Here is a 22,868-nt window from a genome sequence, read left to right as displayed (position 1 = left end):
CGGAAAGAGACAAATGGAACACAGATTCAGCATGATTACACACAATGTTGACGCAACGATGATAGCCTCTTGCATAATGCATATACCGACACACATTGGTGTCCCGTTCAAGTGCTGAATGGACCCAACATTACTCTGCATGCAGCATGCGGCATTTCTTCTTCCCTTTTCTTCCTTTTTTTCTTTCTTTTTTCTTCTCTTTCCAAGGGGCCATCATCCATTCGAAACTGCCCTGAAATCCGCAGCGTGGAGCAAACTTGCATTATGCATTTCCCGCTCTAGACACGCGGGACATACCTTTTCCTCTTTTCTTTATTCTTCTGTGGGAACGGGGGCCGGCAATATTGCCTTTTCTTTTTGTCTTTTGGACTCTCAGAGGGCCTTGGGAGTTTGGGCCAGGCAAGGGCTTTCTTTGGATCAGACTGTGAACATTGGGTACAAGATTGGCCAAAGTTGGCGGGAGATATAGTCTCAAGTCTTCCTGTCAGGGCAGACAGATGAGCATTCAGTCGTCCATGGTTTTGTGGCATCTGCAGGAAATCTTGAGCCAAGTTACTGATGAGGAGAAACATCAAGTCGGACTGCCTGATGGTGGGTCTTTTGGTGTGCGTTTTGGCTTGGCTTGGATGAGATGAGGAAAGAAGTTGACAGCTGGTGATCAGGTTGCAACTTTTGATCATATCTACTTTAGCAAAGACGATGACACTTGCATTCTATAGCAAAAGGAAAAACTCATCAATCACTCGGGCGTCATCAGGAAAGACATGAGACGAGAACGGGACATTCACCCAACATCATCATCAATATCTAGTAGAGCCCTGGTGAGTTGGACCGAGATGACTTGTCCTGCATACACATGAGATTGAGGCATGGCACTTGGAGCTTGAGTGAGCTTGGCAGGTTGGTAGTGTTCAGCCATGTCTGGGTCAGATTCTCCAGCCTGGTTCCATGGTCCTTGAACCTGTTCTCTGGAGGAACCAAGACTGCAATCCCTCCGTATACAAGCTGTTCAGGCTTGGGTATGAGGCGGCGTCTAGCTGTTTGGTAAAGGTGCACAAAAACAGAAGGAAAAAGGAAGAAGAAAAGAAGAAGAAGACAGGCAGAGCCAGTGAGCCTGGACAAGTCGCGGACACACACACACACACACACACACACACGAAGGGACTAGCATGTCGAGCACTGGGCAAGGGGCCTTGTCAAACCCAAGAGTGCCTTTGTATAAAGAACGATGGCAAAAACAGGTTAAGGAATACACAGAATGAAAGTGACAATCCCTGAATTGGACCTGCACAAGACTTTAAGACTAAAGAAAGGAAGGAAGTAACTAATTACTTATTGTTGCCACAAAATATGCGACAAAAATGCTAGACAGTCAGCGGCATTATAATTGTACAACGAGCGACTTAAGACCTATCGCATTCCTTGTCCTAAGGCTTGCCACGCTGCTCACCATACAGACAACAACAGCCTTAGAAAAGGCGTCAAGGTCTTGAAGTGAAGCTGCTTGGTTTTCTGGAAGGAGGCCCTGGTCTTGTGGGAGAATGCCAGGTCCTGTGATATCCTCCACCAAGGTCTTGAGATGGGGCACCATGAGGGGGGGGGGGGGCTTATGACAAACAGCCCAAGTTCTGAGCACTTGGAATTTTGGTAATAGAGTTTAGGAGCCTGGAGTGTCCGTGAAGACACCTGAGTCTGGTGTCTGGGAGAAGTACTTGGTTCTTTAGGAAGGGACACTTGGGTTTCTGGTCAAGGCACTTGCATCTTCTCTTATATTGTGTATTCCGATTTGTAGTAATAGTAGCCGGTTTCCCTAGCGGTAGGTTCTTTGGTGACAGCGGTAGGAGCGCCTGGTTGATCCAAGCAGAAGCCGCACACTTTAGGAGGGGATATTTGGGCTTCTAGAAGGAGGTTTGGTCTTATAGTTATAGCAACATGTTTACTCAGTAGAAGGTCTGGTCACTGCCAGAGAGGGTGTAGTAGTGAAGCGCCAAGCCTAGAAGTTTGGGCACGCACGATAGTGAAAGCGCCTAGCCTTCTGTTGACTAGCACTAGGGACTTGTGTCAAGAGCCAAGGAGCCTAAAGTGCCTGACGAAGAAGGCCCTGGAGCATTTGGTGAACTTCTTGGCCAGGCTCTTGTTCCCTCTCCTTCTTCCTTCCTTCATAATGGCCTCCTCCTGATAGCATCCAACAATCTTCGCCAGGTCCGCTCTCTTCTATACACGACTGACTCCCTTGGTTTAGATTTTCGAAGCTAGGTCGAAGTCTCCATACATTCCTCTTCCCTGAGCCTGCCGCGAGGTCATAAAATCTCCAACCATACTAAGGCACCAAAAGGTATGGTGGTTTTCGTTCGCCCAGACATCACTGCGTTCAAAACCAGTCCATAACCAGTCCCCCTTTCTTGGCCCCCAACGCCGAGTGGATGTGTCACATGGGGATGGTGTCTGCAACGGCGAGCTAAGTGAAAGGGGGGGGGGGCATGGGAGGGAGGGATTTGCACACCTGGCTGTCCGACCCCATATAGTCGTCTTCCCGTGCCATCACACCTTTGTATGCCGCAAGTGGGCTACATCGGGGTATCTGCCGTTGCGCCAGGTCTCCCCTTCATTTGGCCGGGGGAGGTGGGTCAAGTGGGTGTACTACCAAGTCTCTACAGGCATGCCACTCCATACCGGAGGCGGGACGCAACACGGGAACAAGGCCGCCAAAAAGAGAGCAGTGTTTCAGGTAAGGGGTGCGGACGGCAGATGCCCCCCTACCAATGGACCGTCTTCGATCAGCCGCAGCGGCAGGCCTCTCTTAGTAGTCCTGTTGTGTTGTGGGAATCGGGAAAGGAGAGTTGCTTCGAGAAGAGACATACATGATGCCGATCTCGAGGTTTGGCTAGACGAGGAGGGTCTTCACCGCCAGAAGATGGGATGCTGGCTGCACGGTCATGCTTTTGGGACGGTTTTGTGGTGTGGCTCGCTTTGGTTACGGCTGTCCGTTCGTTGCATCTTGGTTGACGATCACATCCTGGAAGAGCTGCTTTTTGGAACATGTTGCTTCTTTTTCTTGAGTGGCATTATCAGAGAGCACGCACCATGCTGCTGAGTACTCAAGGGAGCACCACAGAAAAATTACTCAGGGCAGGCAAAGTCTATGGGCTGAGTAGGTCACATACACGTCCATCCCACTATTCTTCTCGTCAATTGTTTCCCTTGACCCAGGCTAGCTCCCTTCCATCATCAGGCCCTACTTTGCTTTCCAGGGAGGACAGGCGGCGCCGGCGCCGGCGCCGGCAGCAGCTGGTCATCTGATTGGAGAAGAGGGCATCTTTGCTTGTTTCTCGTTCTTCTGTTTCTCTAACGCGTTTGCTAATGAATCACCCGTTTGGGCATGTCCTGGGTACCATTCTATGCCGTGTAGAGTGACAAAAATAGCCGTGCGCTGCATGAGCATCTCGTATTCTTTCTTTATATCCTTGCGAGTCTCTTGACGCATGTCAGTCCTCCAAACCTGATGTCTTGATACCACATCGGGCGAATCAAAGCCTTTACTCATTCAGATCGTACTCTTATCTTTCTTTTCTCAAGCCCATCACTGGTACTGTGAGGGGAACTGAGATATTCTGGTGGAAAGACAAATTACAATCTACCATTACGATTTGTGTTTTCTGTTCTGAGGAAGAAGTAAAAGAGAAGATAACATCCCGTGCAGGAAAAGAACAGTAACAAGAGCAGAGCAGGAGAATTTGCCCTGAGCGTGAACAAGATGATATCCTCAAGGTCCACGTCAACGCCCCAGCCAACCGGGAATCTGCCCGCTGCCCCGATCATGGCGACCGTTCATATAAATAACAGCAACAGCAATAGCAGCGCCACCACCGCCACCACGGCCGCCGAGGTCATCGGGACTACACAGCTCTTCGACGGAGACCGCCTGCGCTGCGTGCCCATGCCGACCCCCGACCCGCGAGACCCGCTCAACCTCCCAGTCTGGCGCAAGTGGGCCGCCGTCACCAGCCTCTCCTTCTTCGGCGCCCTCGCCCTGGCCTCCGAGTTCATCATCGGCGCCCTGGTCCCCGTCTTCGTGCTCGAGTACGACGGCATCGACCCCAGGATCCTCGGGTCTCCTGACCTCGGCGCCCTCGCCGGCGTCGGCGGCGCCGTCAACCTCAACCCCTTCAGCGTGCTGGCCGGGCTCGGCGGCCCGCCCGTGTGGCAGGTCGCCCTGCTGAGCTCGCTCCCTCTGCTCATGAACGGCGTCGCCTCGTACGTCCTCGTGCCGCTGTCCATTGCCGTCGGGCGCCGGCCCGTCCTGCTGGCTGTGGGCGTCATGGCCTGGGCTGGTGGGCTGTGGGCCGGCGCCTCGCGGAGCCTGCCGAGCCATCTCGCCGCGAGGGCGTTCCAGGGCTTGGGGGCTGGGGCGGTGGAGGCGCTGATCCCTCTGGTCGTGCAGGATATGATGTTTATTCATCAGCGGAACAGGGCCATCTCACTGATTGGTGCAGCTCAGGGAGTGTTCATCGTGAGCCTGGGCATCGCGAGGTATGTGTGCGCGCTGTTGAAGTGATGAGTCAACCCTAATTAAGTCTCGAGGTGACCTGAGGAGAGAAAGAGAGAGAGAGAGAGAGAGAGAGAGAGAGAGGCTGACGAGATGGGTGAGGTGATTGTTAGCCCCATCATTGTGGTTCGTCTGAACTGGAGGTATATTTATTGGATCACGGCGGGTCTGGGCGTCCTGGCTTGGTTCTTTCTTCTTGCCTTCGTTCCCGAGTCTCGCTTTATTCGATCGGATGCCGAGCTTGGTATGTCTCTCTGCTTCTCGTCCTCAAGAGAGAGCTCGAAGCCCCTGGATCCCAGAACTGATATGATGAGACTCATCAGCTGACCAAGATTATCCACAGCCGGCAGACCAGTGTACGCCCTGTACCCAGGAGAGACCCGACCGCGCCTCGACCCGAGCAGCTACGGCCCGCGCGACAAGAAGAGCAACTTTGGCATCTTGAATGTAAACCCCGAGTGGCGACGCGCCCGCCGCGCCGTCTGGGAGACCATCAAGACGTCCGTGATCCCCAACATCCTGTGGGTGATGCTCACCAACTCGGCCCTCGTCTCAATCCAGGGCGCCGCCGGACAGGTCGGCTCCGCGGTGCTGCTCGCGGCTGGGTGGCAATTTGAGCATCTCGGCCTGGCTGTCATCCCCGTTGTGGTCGCCAGCCCCTTTGTCTGGTTCTTTGGCGGGTATCTCGCCGACAGGGTGTCCAACTGGCATGCAAAGAAGGCTGGCGGGCGGAGGGAGCCCGAGGCGCATCTGGTCAGTCTCGTGCTGCCGCTGCTGTGCGGCATCGCGGGGACGGTGCTGTTCGGGTATGCAGCCGACAACGTCAGCACGGTGCCGATTATCGTGTTTCTCATCAGTATCTTCCTCATTGGGTTCGCGTTCCTGACCGCCAATGCGCTGTTGTCGGTGTATCTCGTCGAGAGCTATCCCGGATATGCTGGGTGAGTATCACAGCACATGATTCCCAACCCTGTGCCGCCAGCTTTATACTGATTGCAAGGTTCTCAAAGTCCCGTCCTTATTAACATCTCGTCCTTCCGCCTCATCATCGGCTTCGCCCTCTCCTTCGACGCCACAACCTGGGTCGAGCAGCTCGGCTTCATGAAGAGCTTCTGCATCTATGCCGCCGCCCTGGGCATCGTCACGCTCGGCCTCCCTCTTGTCTATTTCTATGGCAAGAAGATCCGCGCCTTTACGGCGGGGAAGTTGGAACGGACGATGCATATCGAGGGGGTGCAGGCTGACGAGGAAGATAAATCCAGCGAGGGACGTGATGCTTTTGTAGAGAAGTGTCTTTGATGACGTCGTGTTATTCCTGACAGACAATGCTGCGGCACCATGACGGTCGACTCATAAGGATCTGGAGTAAATGAGCAAGAGATACAACGTACTGTCCAAGGTAGTGAGCATACTTCACTTGATACAAACGTAGCCATGAGATAAATCAGGAATGCAACGTACCATGAACAAGAAGAAGGCCCTTTTCCCGAATCAGTGTCTTGGCTGGCAAAAGAGATCAAAGAGACGAGATGGACCCGCTTGGAACTTGGCAGATATATGCCGGTGTTGAAATTCGCTCTGCCCTCTTGGTAGTTCATCTTCTCCATGCTATTGCTATTTGCGTACTGCCCTCCTACACAGGCTGTTGAATCACTGGTCCAGTCCGGAATTCCCTCCCATGCCGCCAGAGTTGCGCCGAGTCCAGTATGCAAATCCTACCTCCCAATATCCCTTGTGCCGAGAAAACAAAAAGTAATAAGAATACAGGACAAGTGACGAGCACGACTTGAATGAAGTGTCTGGTCAATTCGTCACGAACATCACAGCGAGCTCGTCTTGTCCTGTCCCGAAATAACAGCCTCATCCAGTCCCCGAGCCGCGGCCACAGCCTTCTCTCCAGCCCTCTTCCGCAGGACGTTCTCGATGAAAGCCTCGCCAGCCTTGTACGATGAGCGCACCAGGGGCCCGCTGGCGCAGTAGAGAAAGCCCATGTCTAGGGCTCTCTGCCGCCAGTATTCAAACTCGTCAGGCGTGACATACTTCTCGACCTTGAGGTGTCGCTTCGTCGGGCGCATATACTGCCCAAAGGTGACGACATCGACGCCTACCTTTCTCAGCTCTGTAGCAGTGCGATCGATTACCCGTCAGTCAGTCATTCTCAAGTCAACAGAGGGATGGGTGTGGTTTACCTCTCAATGTCTCCCAGATCTCCTCCTCCATCTCGCCCAGACCCAACATGATACTCGTCTTGGTGATGATATCGTCTCCCTTCAGCCTCTTCACTTCCTCCAGCACCTTCAAGCTCTGCTTGAACGTAGCCCTGCGGTCCCTAACGTAGGGCGTCAGGCCCTCGACCGTCTCCACATTGTGGGCGTAGACGTCCAGCCCGCTCTCGGCAACGAGCCTGACCATGTCGAGGTCGCCCATAAAATCTCCCGTCAGCGCCTCTACCAGCAGGGTGGGTTTCTTGCTCTTGATCCTGCGGATGGTCTCGGCAAAGTGCCTTGCACCGCCGTCAGCGAGGTCGTCTCGGTCTACGCTAGTGAGCACGACGTAGCCCAAGCCCCACCTGGCGAGGGCCTCGGCGGTGTTCTCAGGCTCGTGGGGATCGAGAGGCTGGGGCTTGCGGTTCGTCTTGACACTGCAGAAGCGGCAGCCGCGGGTGCAGGTGTCACCCATGAGCATAATGGTGGCGGTGGCGGCGGACTTGTTGTCGCCGCCCCAGCACTCGCCGATGTTGGGACAGCGGGCCTCCTCGCAGACGGTGTGGAGGTTGAGGCCGCGGAGGTCGGCCTTGATCTTGCCGTAGTTGGAGTTGGCGCCGGGAGAAGGGATGGACGTCTTGAGCCACTTGGGAATGCGGGTAATCGTCTTCTTGCGGCCGGCGGGCCCGACCTGGGCAGTGCGCAGCTCGTAAGCCTCGGAGCTGGGGAGGTTTTCTTCTTCGCGCTTGGCAAGGAAAGAATCGAGGGAGAGGACGGTGGTATTCTTGAAATATGTCGGTCGTACGCTCGTCCCTGAAGGCGTAGAGGAGGAGGAGGACAACGACGATGAAGACGTTGTTGTGGTGATGGGCTGTGAGGTCGGGGACTTGGAGTCTGTGGGAATAGTGGCATAGCCTCGACTGCTCGAAGCCACAGCTCGCGTGAGAGAGCGCCGCAGTGGTGCCTCTACGCGGCGTAGTGTTGACGCTGAGGATGCCATCCTTGCCAAATAAGGGGACTGGATGTGATTGTAGCTCGTCAACGACAATTAAAACGACGCCGCCGCCAACACAGCTCAAGTATGGTTGTACGAATTGTTGTTGAGAAGGGCTCCGAAGTTCGCCTCTCGATCGGGCTTGCGAAAGCAGAAAGTTGCTCCAAGTCCCCGCCTAAAGTCATTAGGTAAAGTTCCGACGGTACCCGCTTATTGGCGCCAGGGGTACTCCCAAGGGGATAGTAGTCAATGATCTGAGTTGATTACTTAAGCAAAACGACTTCGGTACATTGTGTACTAATTACATGGAAAGGAGCAGTCAACGCACATAGTGCAGTTGCCCTGCAGGCAATTTTCAGGCCACTGCATGCATTTTCAAAGTTCAACATATGATTTTGTTACTACAGATTAGCCTTCATTGTAGCATACAATCTTGTGAGGGGTCGAGCTCTGCATCTTAAGAGCAGCAGTCATCTGATCACATAAGACAAAACAGATTATATAAGAAAATAAGCGATAAGCCAATCTAGAGTTGAGAAGGAAAGCCCGTGTCAATCAATTGAATATAAGGACATCAAGGCTTTAAATACAAGAATTACGAGTTATTGCTGAACTCTCATGCAACTATCTTACTATGATCTATGGGGACTATGCTTGGCGTCGCACTGCTCTGGCGAAGAGATGTGTCTCCACGGATCGGGGATGGACGGTAGCTGTGGAGAGGGTGTGGTTCTTGGCCGCCAGGAGTTCAACCATTTTGGCTTGTGCAAGCTTCGAGAAAATATACGCAGCCAGACCTGGGAGCGAGGAGGCAGGAGAGTGGTTGTCCCAGTAGTCAAGACGGGAAAAGTGGCCTTATCTCAGTGGCTTTGACCATTGCATGAGGGTCTTCGACATTTGTCTATGCAAGAAGATCGCATGAATTATGTATTGTTTCAAAACAACCAGCAATTAAGGTTCGAATGGTGAGAAATTTCAGAAATATGCTTCGAATGATTCCGACTACTCGTATGCATTAGCAGGCGACAAAGTACAATAAAAGCAATAAATAGAATATTCATGAAATACAACAATTGAAATTTGCAGGAATTAAATGCTAAGAAAAAGCGATCATATAAAAACACTAGCGTCTCAAAGATCCGACCTTTTCTTCTTCTTCTTCTTCTCCTTCTTCTCCTTCTTCTCTTGTTCATCCGGCAATTCTGTCTCTTTTGTCTTTTTTTCGGACTTTCTCTTGCCTTTCTTCGTTTTTGTCTTCTTTCTCTTTCTCTCGACCGCGGAATCAGACTCAGAATCAGCACTTGCATCTGATTCTGTGTCAGAGCCTGGCCCTGAGCTGCTGTCTGATTCGTGACTTGGCCCAGAGCTTGCATCTGAATCCGAATCTGATTCGGATGAGTCCTGCACTCTCTTGATTCGATTTGGCTTTGCTTTGAAGCTAGCTGGTCTGACCTGGTCTCTGGACGCTGTCATCTCCTCATCATAGCCGTGAGTCTGCAGAAGATAATCGTTGAACTGACTTGAGGCATCTGCAATCAGCATGAAGGTATCTTGATCCAAGACAGGTGTCTTGGACTTCTTGGGAGATGGTGATGGAGTCTCCCCGCCGGTTCGCTTTCTAGACTTTCGTGACCGGGCATTGAATTCTGCTAGCGCAATGGCGGTTTGGAATGCATTCCTAATTTGACGACCGTTCCACTGAAGACTCTCCCAATTGGTCGAGGCCCACTTGATGATCTCGTGCTTGTCGTACTTGATGGGTTGTTGACCTGCCTTGACTCGCTGTTCATTGACTTCTTTCAGCTTTCTGATGTTGTTCTTCCAGATCTTGGTACTTTGCTTCTCGAGAAGCTTTGGATAGTACAGCGTGAGATGAAGTCGTGAGCGGAACGCATCGTCAATAGCACCAACCCGATTGGTTGTCAGGAACAAGATCCCTGGGTAGTACTCCAGAATGCGAAGGAAAACTAGGTCGAAGCCATCAGTATAGCTATCTTTGGTATAGCTTGGAGCGACTGACCAGATACAAGTCCGTTTCGCTTCACGTCGGTTTTCTATGAGATGTCAGTGCTACAAGATTCCTTCTGTTTAGGTCACTCAGGTGTTCGTACAGTTCTTTTCGCGAGAAACACATCTGCCTCGTCTAGTAGCAGCACGCAGGCCCACCGGTGAGCTAGCTTGAAGTGCTTTTCCAGATTTGCCTCGACAACATCCGGCAGATGTCCAATATCGCCTAAGTTTTTCGGCGCGAACACTGAATTAGCCATCTGTCGACACTTGAGAGAAGAAATTAAGTTCCGACGTACCGCAGGTAATGGGATACAATGGCCGCTTGGTGTATGCTGCCACGCATTCTATCGTGTCTCGTGTATTAGCCAAAAAAATTTGTTGGAATCAGCCTGCGAGAATATCTAGTGAGTCCTACCGGCGGTGGATGTTTTACCCACTCCAGGAGCACCATGAAGCAGAATGATGCATCCTTTGCCTGTACGACGCAATGGTCAGTATACACGAAAACCACAAATCATGAATCAAGAGTTACCTTTCCCTCGAACGAGATCTAGATCAACTTTCTCGGAAGGCTGATCATATGTTGCTTGAGAATCATCTAACCGTCTGGTGTATGACTCAACCATCGCCTGCACCATCTCTCTGTGGCCTTTAGGTAGAACAAGATTGTCCCAGTTATCTCCGCGCTGTACATCCTGTAGTCGATCGATATCTAGTTGGACTGGTTCTTAATCAGTATTATAATCTCAGATCGTGTATTACTTAGTTCATGGGTGTGCAAAGGCGGTCCCTCACCCCATTTGCGATTACGCAAGGCATAGCCGGGGACGATTCCCGGGAAAAGTTTTATCAGGCCGGTATTCTCCAGGTACGACCTAAACTCTCCTCGAGCTTTCTTGGACTTTGCTTGTTGCGTAGCATGGCTCTCGAATGCCAAGGCAATCTGTTGCAGGATCTTCTGACTCTCCGCATCTTGAATTTCGTAATACGAAGGTCTTTGGCAATTATTTGCGTAACACCAACGATGGCTGATGCTTCGTTCGCCGTCAACTTCATCATGCCTATACCAATCATGCGCTTCCGGCTGACTTCCCTCGGTTGTTCTCGGCCATTCGGTCTTGGTCTCAAAGTCCGGTCTGATTTCTAAAATGTCTGGTAGGTCGCTACTTTGTTCAAATGCAGTCTTGAAGTCAACGATAACTTCGCTGGTGATCTACAGGAGACGTTGGTTGTTAGCTGGCAGCAAATAGTCTTGAACATGAATATTTGGGCATACCGTCTCTCGCGTGCTTCCCGCAGTGCTACCGTCGTAAGACATGTGAGAGTCGCTCATGAGGTCGACAAACTTACGGCCCCTCTGCAGTAGGCGATCCATTTCTTCGTCTTTCAGATGTTGCGCCGGAAAGACCTCCATGTCTCGTACATCTTTCAGACCGCTATAGGGTTTGATCTGAAACAATTCTCTTTGAGTACCGAATCGATCACCGTCATACTCCACGTTGAAGCAGGAGATGACAAGTGCGGACATTGTGGTTCTGTTTCGTCTCCTTGCGACGCCGCCAACACCATGACCCATCAGCGGCTGTGCAATATCCCTGCGATAACCTGCTGACTCTCCATGTCGGAAGAGGTCCAACCGGTCTAGTCGCAGCATGGCATCAACATTCTGCAGGAAATCGTTCTCATCAAAGTCTTCCTCGACTTCCCCTGGCATAAGCGACGTCTTCAACGGGACGCCACCCCTCACGGAGAGGACGCGATATGCTTGAGGGGAATATCTCGCGCGGGACTCAAAATCAGTAAATACGCAATCACTGTCTGTTCGATCAGCAAGAGCATCGGTAACCCAGAAGACTTCTTTGCCACTTCTGTAGGGGCAATAGATCATGGTACCGGTGTCGAAAAGCATCCATAAGTTCTCGAAGGCCACCTTGTCTTCCTTGCCAAGTTTGAGCTTTTCATACAGCTCCAGAGACTTGTGCAGATACTGATCCGCAAATTTGACAACCGTCCTGAAGTGATTCAGTGCGGACGGTCTCAGAAACGGCTTTTCGTGATGCTCAGAGGTGTCTGCGTCCGGAGGGGCTGTAGATGTTGACTCGGGCTCAGTCAGTTCAGAGCTAGGGGCGGCGTCGGTCTCGGTGGGCGTTGTTGAGTAGTCGGTCTCAGACTTCGGCTCATTCAAGTTCTGACCTGATTGGAGCGATCTGTATATAATTCGTTAGATGATTCATTTGGCGCTCCAACTTCGGGGTTCTCATACCCATAAGCCTTTTCAAGCTTGTTGAGATGGTCTCTCAGCGGTTGAAGGTTCCTAATCAGTGGACGAAATGGCTTGGAGAGACGAATGCAGGCGAAACCAGTGCCACAATCCAGGGCCAATACATCTCTGAAAAACGAGGAGATGGGGTCGGATAGGATATTCAGATAGATGATGTCGACTTGCTCTGGCTTTGGGTTGACCTTGTCGATGGTCGTGTTATCCGACAACTTGTTGTACAACACTCGTAGCACCTGCGGGTGGTCCCTCGTAGAGGAGAAACGCCCATGGTCCGCGGCCATGTCAACTAGGTTGCCGTCTGAAAACATATCGCCCTCCTCCGCTTCGAAAAACTTGACCTCATTCCGGATATCGTTGGGGTCGTGAATTTCGGCTTCATCTGGGGTTGGGTCATCTTTTACGACAGACTGATCCTTCGCCTCTTCATCTCTGTCTAACTTCTTCTCGATAGTACGAAGACGCTCATCAACATCTTTCATGTAGTCAATGACGCCAGTCAACACACTCTTTCCAGTGTCTCCCGCAGAAATTCTTCTGATCATCTCCAGGTATTGGCGGTACAGATTTCTAGCCGCGTCATCTTCCGAAGGCTGTGGCGAAGGTCCGCGGTCCTTGTCGGCCTGGTCATCCGAGACTTCAGTTGGCGTCTGCTCGGGGATGAGATCCTCGGCGGGTGACGGCTCAGCAGTAGAGGGAGAATCGCTGGCTTTGCCTTCATGAGGCTTCGCGGATTGGAATTCAGTCTGCGTGGCATTCTTTTCCGTGATCGACGCCTCGTCGCCGTGACTGGTATGACTTTCCAGGCCCGTTGCGTTGGCTGGCGTCGAATTGTCATCGGGCACAGAGTTTGAATCGCCGCTGTCAGCCATCTTTTCGTCCGTAGAGCCCATGTGTTTGACTCTCAGAAGTCGGGCGATTATCTCGGCGAAGAAAAACGAGAGATGCAACTGATATTTTCTTAGTAGACCGCTCTTTGACTTTGCTGAGCAGGAAGATAAAAAAAGCCGACAGCACGATGCGCTCAAGAAGATTCGATTTAAGCTGAAGACGAACCTCTCTCGTGCGTGTCCTGCAATTTTCACAGCTTCCTTCTCGAATACTCAATTCGAGGCTCGACAGAAATCTAGTCGGGCCGAGCTTTATTGGGAGCTTAGATACAGTAAGCTTACGTGTGACGGCAGGATTATGCGTGACTGGGATTGTCGTCACGACAACAAAAGTGCTATTGGCCGGTCTGGTCTCAATCTGCAAGACGCTTCGTAAAAGAGATGTAGGGCGATTACGGCGGTGATCAGAGTCGGCAGGAGAAGCAGTCCTCAGCTCGTTAGCCGCCCGGAACCCTCAATAGTGTAGCGGGCTGAGTAAAAGGCCATGCCTGAAAAAGTAGCTAGATTACGTTTCCTTCAAGTATCAAATCTTGCTATGATAATACATTCACGTTTTCTACCACTTTTCATATTGTACTGGATCCATTGTTTTAGTAGGCCTGCGCTCTTAACTCCCTGCTTGCTGCGTTTTCTTTACCTTGTGACGGACCAGCTCGACGGACAGGCTCCATGTGTTCGTCCTAACAAGAGGCTGAATTCAAGATGGTCGATACTGCGTCCCTAGATGGTGAGATGATCGCTGAGGTCCCACCTCATCTAGTGACTACAACAAACAGCGCCGCCAGATTCGCATACAGGGCCATCGGTGAAAATAGCACCACGGATACTGCTGATGAGCTGGTTTTCGTGGAAGAGTTCGATGCGTTTGTCAAGCGAGGCAAAGTTCCAGAGTCTGTAAACATGCTTATGTTATCACTTTCAGAATGTGGGGCTGATGAACAGCAGTCTCACAAATTGTTTCGATGGGTCAAAGAAACAATTGGAGCTTTTCGAGGCTACCATGAAAAGATTTGTGAAGAATATGGCAACTCGAAAGAGATTCAGATCCCTTGGCATCGACTTGAAAGATCCGACACATTGTGATCTCAGTTATGTCTTCAAGGTAGCAACAGCCGCTGTCGAGCAGCGGGATGGGACAGGAAGCTTGCGGACTTGCAAAGACTTCGCCCGAAAGTGTTTCAAGAGCGCAAGCAAACGGCATACAGCTCTTGGTGCCATAATGTCCATGATCCCTAGCGATATCTACGGGTCAGCCATTTCGGGAGGCGTTATGACCATCCTAGCGGTATGTTGGTCATTATTTAGCATAGTCTCTATGCTGTCTCGGTCGCGCGACTAATGCTTAGCACTTTGCAGGCCGCTGAAGAATATGAGAAAAAGAGAAAAGCTGTCGAAGATGCTCTTGCCGATATACCGAAAAAGTTAGACAGAGTCCAGAGGCTATCTGACCTTCATATCAAGTCGAAACGTCTCCACGGAAAGGCTGACAGTGTCTTGGTCGCCATTTTTGTGGTTCTGGAGGGGATTATCAACGATCTGACTATGGATTTCACATGTTCGTTAAGAGTCTGCGTCTATTTGGGTTTCAAAAATACTAACAAGTAGTTCATAGCCAAGCTTACATCCAAGATAAAGTTCGGGGCTGAGGATCAAATCACCAGTGCCTTAGCCTCTCTAGATAGCAGCCTTGCCGAGTTCCAAGCAGAGTTGGATGTGTGTACTCAGCTTCGAATGGGTCGCATGGACGAGAATATACGAAGAATCCAAGAGGCTGCGATCAGTAAGTCGAATCAATTGGCAATAAGTGTCAAATGACAGAAGGGATCAGATATACACTAACTTTTTACGTAGAAATCGCTACGGACCTAGGTGAGAGTAAATCAAATGCCGTCAGCAGAGACAATCTTCAAGAGGCTCTCTGCAATGCTCTTCATTGTTTCTACGCGAGTAACCCTCACTTTAATCCTATCGACGGCGGTGGTGAGTCTCTCTCAAGTAAAAGCTTTTCAGCCAGAAGATTAACAACAGCAGTTCAATATCTGGACGCCGGGGCTCGCACCGAAGACACAGTCACGGACAAGGGCAACAACGACGGTACAGCCAGTCATTCTGAGAGGAACAATAGTATTGTCGGCTCATGGTTGGATTTGATTGGAGACTTCGACGCGAGTTCCGAAAATCACGTCAAAGAATGCATTCGCGCTGGTCTTGGCCAACTTACACTGGAGGACCGGGAAAAGAGCCAGTGGATCATGTCTTCTGGCGAGGTTCGCAATTGGCTGCGCCTGGACCAGTCCAGTGTTCTGAACATCAGAGCTGAAGAAGCACCACAGGGCCTATTCCATTCTCTGTCTTTCACAGCCGCTCTGCTAGCTGAGACACTCCAAAAGTCGACCAACTACCCTGTCTTATCTTTCTTCTGCGGACTGCGGACCAACGACTCATTCGACAGTGAATTATGTGGTCATATGGCGGTTCTTAAGAGCCTTGACGGACAGCTAATGAAATTTTGCCTCGAAAAGCGACCAGGAGTTGACTTGTCATCACTTGAGCAGCAAAAGAAGCGGCTGATCAAGAAGTCAACCGAGGCGCCCAAATATGCCTTCCGGCTTTTCCGCGAACTCCTCGGATTACTGGAGGAAAAGGACGTCGTGTTCGTTATTCTCGACTCTTGGTCTCGGTTGCTTGGAGACAGAACACAAGCAGACAAGATTATTGAGAAGCTGTCACAAACAACCAAAGAATTGCCTAACCTGGTGATCAAGATACTCGTTCTCGATGCACTTGCTTCGGACGCTGTGAACCAGGTGGCTGACGTGTGCCTCTATGTGCCCGAAGAGGTCGACTGTTGGAAGAATGATGTACAATTGGGCCATTTGGAGCAAAGTAATCTGTGCATGGTGGAGGAGCTGCAAGAGACACAGCGAAAGAAACGTGAGGACTTGGTCGAATCAGACTCGGAGGATTCAGAAGCAAATTGGTAGAGCCAGATGATTCCATGATTTTCATATTCTGTTAGTAACCTCAGAACTCTTGTTATATTAGCTGTGTTCCGTGATCCCCAGGCTACTCATCCGCGACTCGGAGGCTAAACTCACTGCTATGAAAAATTGGCAACCTTCTTATTGAAGGCTAAAGATTGATTCTTCCAGTACACTAATGCGCTCCATGTTCCTCATTGAAGAAAACCTGCAACTTTGGCCTTGCACTAGCCTTTCCTGAACCTCCGTTTTTGATTAATTTGATGTAATGAGCACTGCAGTAATTCGAAGATACCCAAGTACACAAGGGGTTTATACTAACAAGAGCGGTGCCAAGTACAGGCCTTGACTAGGAAACAATGTCTGAATGCAAATATTCACTGCCTTTGGGGCTATCAGAGTGTGTTGTGTAATCTGATACTTAGATTGACGACTGAAGGGCTATGTACAATGATCAATCTACGGGTGGTTATAACTCGGGTGTTGGTGATGACGGGTTATCACTGGTGATTGGCCGGCTCGTAACCCTAACCCTGTATTATGTAATCCTTTTGTAGAGCATCATCACCGATGACGACACTGCCAATGTTGAGGGATGGCCATTTGATATGACGGCGGAGCAAAAGAGCCGCCGAAATGCCTGGCATGAGACACTACGCGCCAATGACAAGGCAGTCACCCTTCATTCAGACGTCACAACAAATTCTGGATTTAGATCTTGGCCATCAATCAACACCAGTTTTTTTTAGGTTGCTGGCAGAGCTTATCCAAACATCATTTGCAGTCACCCAAGCAATACTTACCACCCAGACGAAGTACCAAGTACGAAAAAGAAAGCCAGAATGTCGCAGCGTCACGGTGTCGTCGACTCTGTGGGAAGCAAGGCCAGCGAGGTCGCGTAAGAAGCCAGCCACTACACCTCTGCAAACCCCTTTCTCGCACCAAGCCCTTTGGCTGACATACTATACGTTCTTTATCCAGCATGGAGGACTTCAGCAAGGCAAGACTGCTCGTCAGTGATGCTGCAAAGAGCGGCTCGTACATGTACGTCTCAAGAATTCTCGTACCAGCTCTTGAGAGTAACTTCCACTTCATCTCAGGCTTGTCTGATGGATCTTGGCTAATTATTCCCATGCGCGGGGTCTCAGCTATCCCTTCAAGGCAAGCCAACTTTCCCCTCATGATGTGTCTCGGCGATTATACTCACTGACACCTCCCAATCCAGGGCATCGTGTACTTCTTTGGCCATCGGGCCTTGTGGAGGCCATTCTGGAGCAAGCTCGGCCCCACGCTGGGCCTGAGTGCCGGGGTCCTGGCCGGCATGTTTGCTTTCGCCTACCTGCCCCAGCTGGCTGTCATGGTCTTCGTCGACGGTCCCATCGCAGTCCTGTCGACCGTCCTGCTCGTTCTCAATGAAAGCTCCACCATTGTCTCCATGCTGTCCCGCACCTGGATCCTGCAGGACGCCCTGCTCGACACGTTCGACGGGACGCTGGTGGCGAGAAATTCCACCAACCTTGTCAAGAACGGCAGAGAGCTCAAATCCGGCAGTGACCCTATCGCCAAGCTGGGCAAGATCCTCAAGAGCCCCTTTGACCGCTTCAGCCCCAAAGCCATCATCCGATACCTGATGTACCTGCCCTTCAACTTCATCCCTGTTGTGGGCACCGCCGTCTTCATCGGTCTACAAGGTTCGAGTGCCCCCATTCGAGATAGCTGAGTTGAGAGTGCGGCTAACTTTTGGTCTAGGCCGGACACGTGGAAAGACTGTTCATGATCGAGTATGTGGAGAACAAATTCCATGGTTTCCAGCATCTTGATGAAGCCGAGCGCTGATTTTCAATAATAGTATTTCCAACTCAAGAGATGGTCCTCTTCTCAAAGGTCAGAGTGGGTGCAGAAGAATGTCGGTGCATACACAGCGTAAGTCCTCGGCTGTTTGATACCGAGTCCCCGCTTGGATTTGATTTGCATGTCAGCCCCAAGCCTGCGACATCTCGAGGTTTCTACTAACGTCTTATTATCAGCTTCGGCACTGTTGCTACGCTTCTGGAAATGGTTCCCTTCGTGGGCATCTTCTTCTCCTTCACAAATACCGGTGAGTGAAACTCCTCTGCACGCTGCCTGTCGTATCCGGCCGCGAATCAGGCGAGACTGACGGGATTTTCAGTCGGAGCCGCTCTGTGGGCTGCGGACATCGAAGCCAAGAACACGTCTATGATGGAGACGACAGCACCTGAGCTGCGGGAAGCGGCTGAAAATGCCGAGTGAGTGCCACCAGAGGTGCCGCAATTCGAGGTTTTTGGGCTGCACGATTAGTTCAGGTGCCACAGTATAAACGAGAGACACGGCTGCAGGTTTGACAGGTTGCTTGTGTGACAGCAGAAAACGAACCTTTCGATACTCGTTTATTTGAAGAGCAATACAAAGCCTTTTGACCAATGCCATCCCATTTAACTTGACATACCTGTACGCACCGAGATTGTTAATGGTTGACAGCTTGCACAGTAGATTCTTGCCGTCTTGCCTAAAATCCTAAGTTATGCCTGTCAGCCCTTGACATCCAGCCGTTATGCGTTTCGATTCGGCATATCTTTGCACTTGCTACCTTGATCGGGAGATGCATTTCGCTAATCTTGTTCACTGTTGCGTGTACCTTACTGGTGATTCTCAGTTGCCGTTCTTGGAGGACGGGATTAACACTCGAACAGATGTAGGCAGCTGTGGTTCGTCTCACCGAGCGTCGCATACTATTTCGACCTCGGAGAGGCCGCGAATTTTAGGAGTTACCCTTCCGTGCCTTTTTCGCCTTCCTCTTGCTCTTCAACACCAGCCCGACACGAGATGAAGGCTCCATGAAGCGGAAACCATCCAGCCTTGGGACAGAATGATAACCGAGAGGCTATAATGACTCGTTCGCCTACTTTCCGGCTTGGACGTTCTGAGAACCCAAAGGTTGCTCTTGTTTGGGGCACACCGCCGCCATCTCTGGGGGAACAAGTGTATCCTCGTCAGACAAGAATTGGGGGACACAAAGAAGGTCAAGGGAACGTTGTGCTGACGACTTGTTCCTACAGGCATCGCTTCATCCAAGGCTCATCACAACGGCTTCCTACCATGCACTCATTCCAACTTCAATATTTTTCTTCCTTCCTGTTCTCCCTGACACTTGGTGGCCTTTCCCTATTTTTTTCTTCTTGTATACATCGTAGGTTTCCTTGCCTTGTAGATCTATCTTCTTGCAGTCTTTACCTACCTTTTATCACGGCACATGCCTTCCTTCTCGGCCTGCTCTTCCGTTTTACCATCAAATGTTACTGCGAAGGGACCTTTTGTGTCTCATATTCATCTATTACTGTCTATTATCAAAGTACTCTGAGAAGTGCTGCTCAACATGAGGGTCTCTGCAATCAAGGCCCAGTTCGCCTCTGTTCTCATATCTCTCAGCCTATCTGCCCAAACCCGGGCGCAGAGGAATGGCAATCTAGACGCACCAACACATGTCGGACCTCCTTTGGGTCAAACACATGTTACCGACCATGATGAGTTCTCTGGTTCTCCGCCAACGGGTGATGCTATTGTTATCACAACCCTGCTGTCTGAGATGAATGAGGACGCTCGTCGCCCACGACCACATTCACGCTCGACTACGAGGTTCACTCATGTGACGACCACCCGTAAGCTAGCCAATATAGAGCATCATTAAGTTTTCTTCTCCTCTTTGCGGATGACAAAAGAACCAGAGACTGATTATCTCATCTCAATAGTACACTTTTCATTTACAACTACGATGTCCTCCGACTCAACTGCCACGATGTCGATCTCGTTGCCAATAACGGACTCGTCCAGTGGAAGAAGCAAGAGTTTCACCTCTACTTCCGTGCTATCATCATCTTCCAGCTCTGAGGGCCACAGCACAACCAGTACAACCAGCACGATCATCATATCTTCCAGCAGGAATTCATCCTCCACTTCAAACAGTATTGGAGGAACGACTGCGCCGGAAACACCAACAATGCTTCCCGGCCCAACTGGACCTCCAGGCCATATCAATACGACCAGCAGCCTTCTGTCTACTCACAGGCACAGGCCTACGAATACGACCAAACCCACCACCATAGCACCCCACAGCACAACATCAGAGCACTCTACGGCAGCAAACATGACGTCGGCCTCAAGTGGAACCTCAGTGATCGTATCAGTATCTGTCAGCACAGAAACAAGTGTCAGCACGACAACATCGTTGAACACCACAACGTTGATCTCGACCACTTTCATCTTGACCAACTCTTCAGCAGTCCCATCCACAACGAGAAAAGCCTCCCTATTGACACATTCCCCTACATTGCACATGAGCACGACCTCGTTATCCATCAGTGTCGTGAATGCAACATCCGCCCCTTCTACCGAGTCAACAACCTCAATCTCTGGTAACTTCTCGTCTAGCAGTGCTTCTGATAGCGGTGGCTCTTCTTCAGCTCCGTTTCCACTATCCAATTCCACAACGTTGGGTCCAACCACAAGTGCAATCCCACCTAGCAATTTCACTGTCACTGCAGGTTTCAGTTCGTTCTCTGTGTCTCCTCTCGTCCCCAGGCCATCACCTCTACCCAATTTGACATCGTCTCTCGTATTATCCGGGAGTGGGACAGTTTTGGGAGATTCGAGCACTTTCACGGCCCTCCTCCCGCCGCCACCCATCACACCGACCACGGTTACAAGTGCAAATCACCTGTCTGCACTCACCGGGAGCGCAGCCAATCCGCCCAAAACGCTGTCGCCGGGACCTCTGCCACCGTTTCCTCTAAGTAATGCAACATATCTCACCTCTGTGTCTGGAACTACAGAAATGGTGACTATCGGGTCGCCGGTGATCGTCACAGTTTCTGCCAGCGCCAGTCTCTCGCCATCTGCGTTACCGGAGCCTGAACCCATCACTAATTCTACAACGAGGGCCAAGTCCAGTGTCAGCTCATTAGAGACGGCAAGCGCCTCGACTGTGGTCGCAATCACTTCCGTCAGCATCAATGTTTCTACTTCAACGTCATCAGCGTACTATCCTCTTGCCAACTCCACCGCAACCACAAATTTAGGACCACCAGGAACAAGAAGCACGTTCCTATCGGCAGACACAGTAACGTCGTCAACTAATGACACCGATTCTTCTGTTTCAACATCATCAACAACATCATCAGGGTCATACTCACCCAGTAACTCCACAGATACGTTGGGACCATTCCCACCGACAGGCTCCTTCAGAGTTCCCGCCACAAGCCGGACCTCGCCAGCCATAAATACCACAACTTTCTCCTCCACTACTACCACACCCTATCCGCTTGTCAACTCTACATCAGCTAGATCAACCATCCTCAGGACCAGCATAGAATCGGCTGGTGAGATCAGCGCGTCTGCGATACCGTCCGTGCCAGGCAGCGCGTCCGCCACGCGCTCAGTCTCAGCAACGAGCAGCTTGGGCCCGTTCCCAACAGTCAACTCTACTTCTGCTGCTTCGGGGAGTCTTAATTCCACCAAGGCAAGCCCCACGGGTTCAATTACCTCGCACGTGGTCTTTCCGCCGTCAAGTGTCAGTGCGCCCTTGTCAAATAGCAGCAGCAGCAGCAGTAGCAGCAGCACTACCACCACCGACCCCTCTCTCACGACGATCGTAGAGCCTCTCACAGTGAACACCAGCTGCGTCGAGACCTTGACCACCACAGCAACGTCCCACACCACAGAAACCTCTCATACCACAGAGACATCTCACACCACAGCGACCTCCGACAGGACAGAGACGTGGTCCCTCGTAGAGCTCTCCCGCACCACCGAGACCTGCGACGAGACAACACTAGTAACTTCTACGAAGATGACGACAAAAACAAGATACGAGGAGGAAGAGACGAGTAGCAGAAGAAAAACAAGCAGGGAGAAAACCAGCCTGGAAGACCCTGTGACGACCTACCTCTGGACATCGGCCTCACGTCTGCACCCGATCCACCCGCCAGAGAAATCCGCCTCGCTGTGCTGTGGACCCGAGGCCGTCTCGACAATCGAGGTGAGCAGCGTATGGGCGGCGTCGGCAGAGGAGTCGCACGGTCCACTGTTCTCGTCACCGAGCTGGCTCATTGTGAGCCCTCACAGTAAGTAACCTCTTCGTTCCACAGCATGTCATGACTTGTTTCTTTCTTTATCCATCTTTCTTTTCTCTCCACTGACCAACCTGTGGCCAAGGAACACCAACCACCTTGGTCACAGAGACAAGCTGCGGCCCCGACTTGTCTGTTACAACAAGAGAGAATATAGCCAAGCCTCCAGAATGATCTTCCTTGGATTATTACCTCCTTATGACGGGGGTTCTCCAGAGCAGCCGTGCAGGAAACGTGGTGACTTGCCAACAACGCGTGCAGGATATGAAGGTCGGAGTACGGGCCATTCGTGACTTGGCCGTTCAACAGATATGAAGTCAACACATACATTTTCCATTTTCCATTCTGCTGCGATACTTATGGTGCTGCTATAGGGCTTTGAAGGTGATCTCATCTCAGAATGCTGCTGTGAAAAGAAGATTAGCGGAATATTTACTTGGCTGTAAGGAGCAACTTCACCTCCTCTTTGTTTCTGTTGGGTGTGCAAATTCAAATGTTTGGTCTTCCAATATTTTGTATGGTGCATTCAGCTTAGGTACACCTCCAACTTACTCGATGATTGATCCTGCTGTGCTCCAAAACATCATCTTCCTCGCTCACTGAGCTGCACCCTCCTGGTCTGTGCCAGCAGAATTCATTATCCTGCAGACAGACTCCAGGGCAGCAAATTGTGAATCAGGTCTCCACTTGCAAAGGTTAGCAAAATATACAGGCACATTAATATCTTATCTCAACTGTGTGTATTTCCTCTAGGAGGGGTCCAACAGATAAGATGCTAGCTACTTAAGCCACCTTGATTTGTGCCAGGATGTTCCGCTTCCA

At 51.0% G+C, this 22,868-nt stretch overlaps 8 protein-coding genes across 8 annotated transcripts; 4 read left to right on the top strand and 4 right to left on the bottom strand.

The window, feature by feature from the left end:
- Nucleotides 1-19: 19 nt before the first annotated feature.
- Nucleotides 20-741, top strand: M406DRAFT_102816 (uncharacterized protein). Its single transcript, XM_040915033.1, has one exon. It carries the CDS (start codon nt 119-121, stop codon nt 467-469), a length of 351 nt encoding a protein of 116 aa, XP_040779704.1. The 5' UTR covers nt 20-118; the 3' UTR covers nt 470-741.
- A 2,886-nt stretch (nt 742-3,627) lies between these two features.
- M406DRAFT_62808 (uncharacterized protein) lies at nt 3,628-3,819 on the bottom strand (the record flags this gene model as incomplete). Its single annotated transcript, XM_040924800.1, has 1 exon — nt 3,628-3,819. One exon carries the CDS (start codon nt 3,817-3,819, stop codon nt 3,628-3,630), a length of 192 nt encoding a protein of 63 aa, XP_040779703.1.
- Nucleotides 3,820-3,937: 118 nt separating this feature from the next.
- On the top strand, nt 3,938-5,902 carry M406DRAFT_337109 (MFS general substrate transporter; the record flags this gene model as incomplete). Its single annotated transcript, XM_040921216.1, has 5 exons — nt 3,938-4,530; nt 4,660-4,790; nt 4,890-5,487; nt 5,557-5,751; nt 5,869-5,902. 5 exons carry the CDS (start codon nt 3,938-3,940, stop codon nt 5,900-5,902), a joined length of 1,551 nt encoding a protein of 516 aa, XP_040779702.1.
- A 180-nt stretch (nt 5,903-6,082) lies between these two features.
- M406DRAFT_320973 (Lipoate synthase) lies at nt 6,083-7,833 on the bottom strand. Its single transcript, XM_040919458.1, has 2 exons — nt 6,736-7,833; nt 6,083-6,665 (listed from the first exon to the last, which is right to left on the bottom strand). Exons 1-2 carry the CDS (start codon nt 7,748-7,750, stop codon nt 6,367-6,369), a joined length of 1,314 nt encoding a protein of 437 aa, XP_040779701.1. The 5' UTR covers nt 7,751-7,833; the 3' UTR covers nt 6,083-6,366.
- Nucleotides 7,834-8,720: 887 nt separating this feature from the next.
- On the bottom strand, nt 8,721-12,316 carry M406DRAFT_286719 (uncharacterized protein; the record flags this gene model as incomplete). Its single annotated transcript, XM_040918694.1, has 9 exons — nt 8,721-9,711; nt 9,765-9,798; nt 9,856-9,977; nt 10,051-10,098; nt 10,170-10,229; nt 10,287-10,475; nt 10,550-10,959; nt 11,368-11,924; nt 12,002-12,316. 9 exons carry the CDS (start codon nt 12,314-12,316, stop codon nt 8,876-8,878), a joined length of 2,571 nt encoding a protein of 856 aa, XP_040779700.1. The 3' UTR covers nt 8,721-8,875.
- Nucleotides 12,317-13,654: 1,338 nt separating this feature from the next.
- Nucleotides 13,655-15,950, top strand: M406DRAFT_286718 (uncharacterized protein; the record flags this gene model as incomplete). Its single annotated transcript, XM_040918693.1, has 4 exons — nt 13,655-13,812; nt 13,868-14,211; nt 14,535-14,726; nt 14,987-15,950. The coding sequence occupies 4 exons, from the start codon at nt 13,655-13,657 to the stop codon at nt 15,904-15,906; spliced, it is 1,614 nt and encodes a 537-aa protein (XP_040779699.1). The 3' UTR covers nt 15,907-15,950.
- Nucleotides 15,951-16,745: 795 nt separating this feature from the next.
- Nucleotides 16,746-18,343, top strand: M406DRAFT_286717 (uncharacterized protein; the record flags this gene model as incomplete). The annotated part of the gene is made up of 7 exons (XM_040918692.1): nt 16,746-16,801; nt 16,885-16,966; nt 17,129-17,594; nt 17,653-17,684; nt 17,753-17,826; nt 17,931-18,001; nt 18,074-18,343. The coding sequence occupies 7 exons, from the start codon at nt 16,746-16,748 to the stop codon at nt 18,172-18,174; spliced, it is 882 nt and encodes a 293-aa protein (XP_040779698.1). The 3' UTR covers nt 18,175-18,343.
- Nucleotides 18,344-18,573: 230 nt separating this feature from the next.
- Nucleotides 18,574-22,026, bottom strand: M406DRAFT_327156 (uncharacterized protein; the record flags this gene model as incomplete). The annotated part of the gene is made up of 14 exons (XM_040920174.1): nt 18,574-18,605; nt 18,641-18,653; nt 18,828-18,891; nt 19,160-19,232; nt 19,674-19,869; nt 20,017-20,392; nt 20,650-20,690; nt 20,731-20,846; nt 20,960-21,022; nt 21,111-21,221; nt 21,321-21,498; nt 21,583-21,606; nt 21,670-21,748; nt 21,863-22,026. The coding sequence occupies 14 exons, from the start codon at nt 22,024-22,026 to the stop codon at nt 18,574-18,576; spliced, it is 1,530 nt and encodes a 509-aa protein (XP_040779697.1).
- Between the last annotated feature and the right edge of the window lie 842 nt (nt 22,027-22,868).

Source organism: Cryphonectria parasitica (assembly GCF_011745365.1).
Source record: "Cryphonectria parasitica EP155 unplaced genomic scaffold M406scaffold_2, whole genome shotgun sequence".
Taxonomy (NCBI): domain Eukaryota; kingdom Fungi; phylum Ascomycota; class Sordariomycetes; order Diaporthales; family Cryphonectriaceae; genus Cryphonectria; species Cryphonectria parasitica.
The sequence above is the reverse complement of the archived record's forward strand: the minus strand, read 5'-3'. Positions and strand labels throughout refer to the sequence as shown.

Bases quoted from the DNA above. Each gene is read 5' to 3' on its own strand.
- M406DRAFT_102816 (XM_040915033.1), top strand. From the start codon at position 119: ATGGACCCAACATTACTCTGCATGCAGCATGCGGCATTTCTTCTTCCC.
- M406DRAFT_320973 (XM_040919458.1), bottom strand. From the start codon at position 7,750: ATGGCATCCTCAGCGTCAACACTACGCCGCGTAGAGGCACCACTGCGG. The intron at 6,666-6,735 runs GTAAACCACACC...GCACTGCTACAG, and splicing joins GATCTGGGAGACATTGAGAG to AGCTGAGAAAGGTAGGCGTC.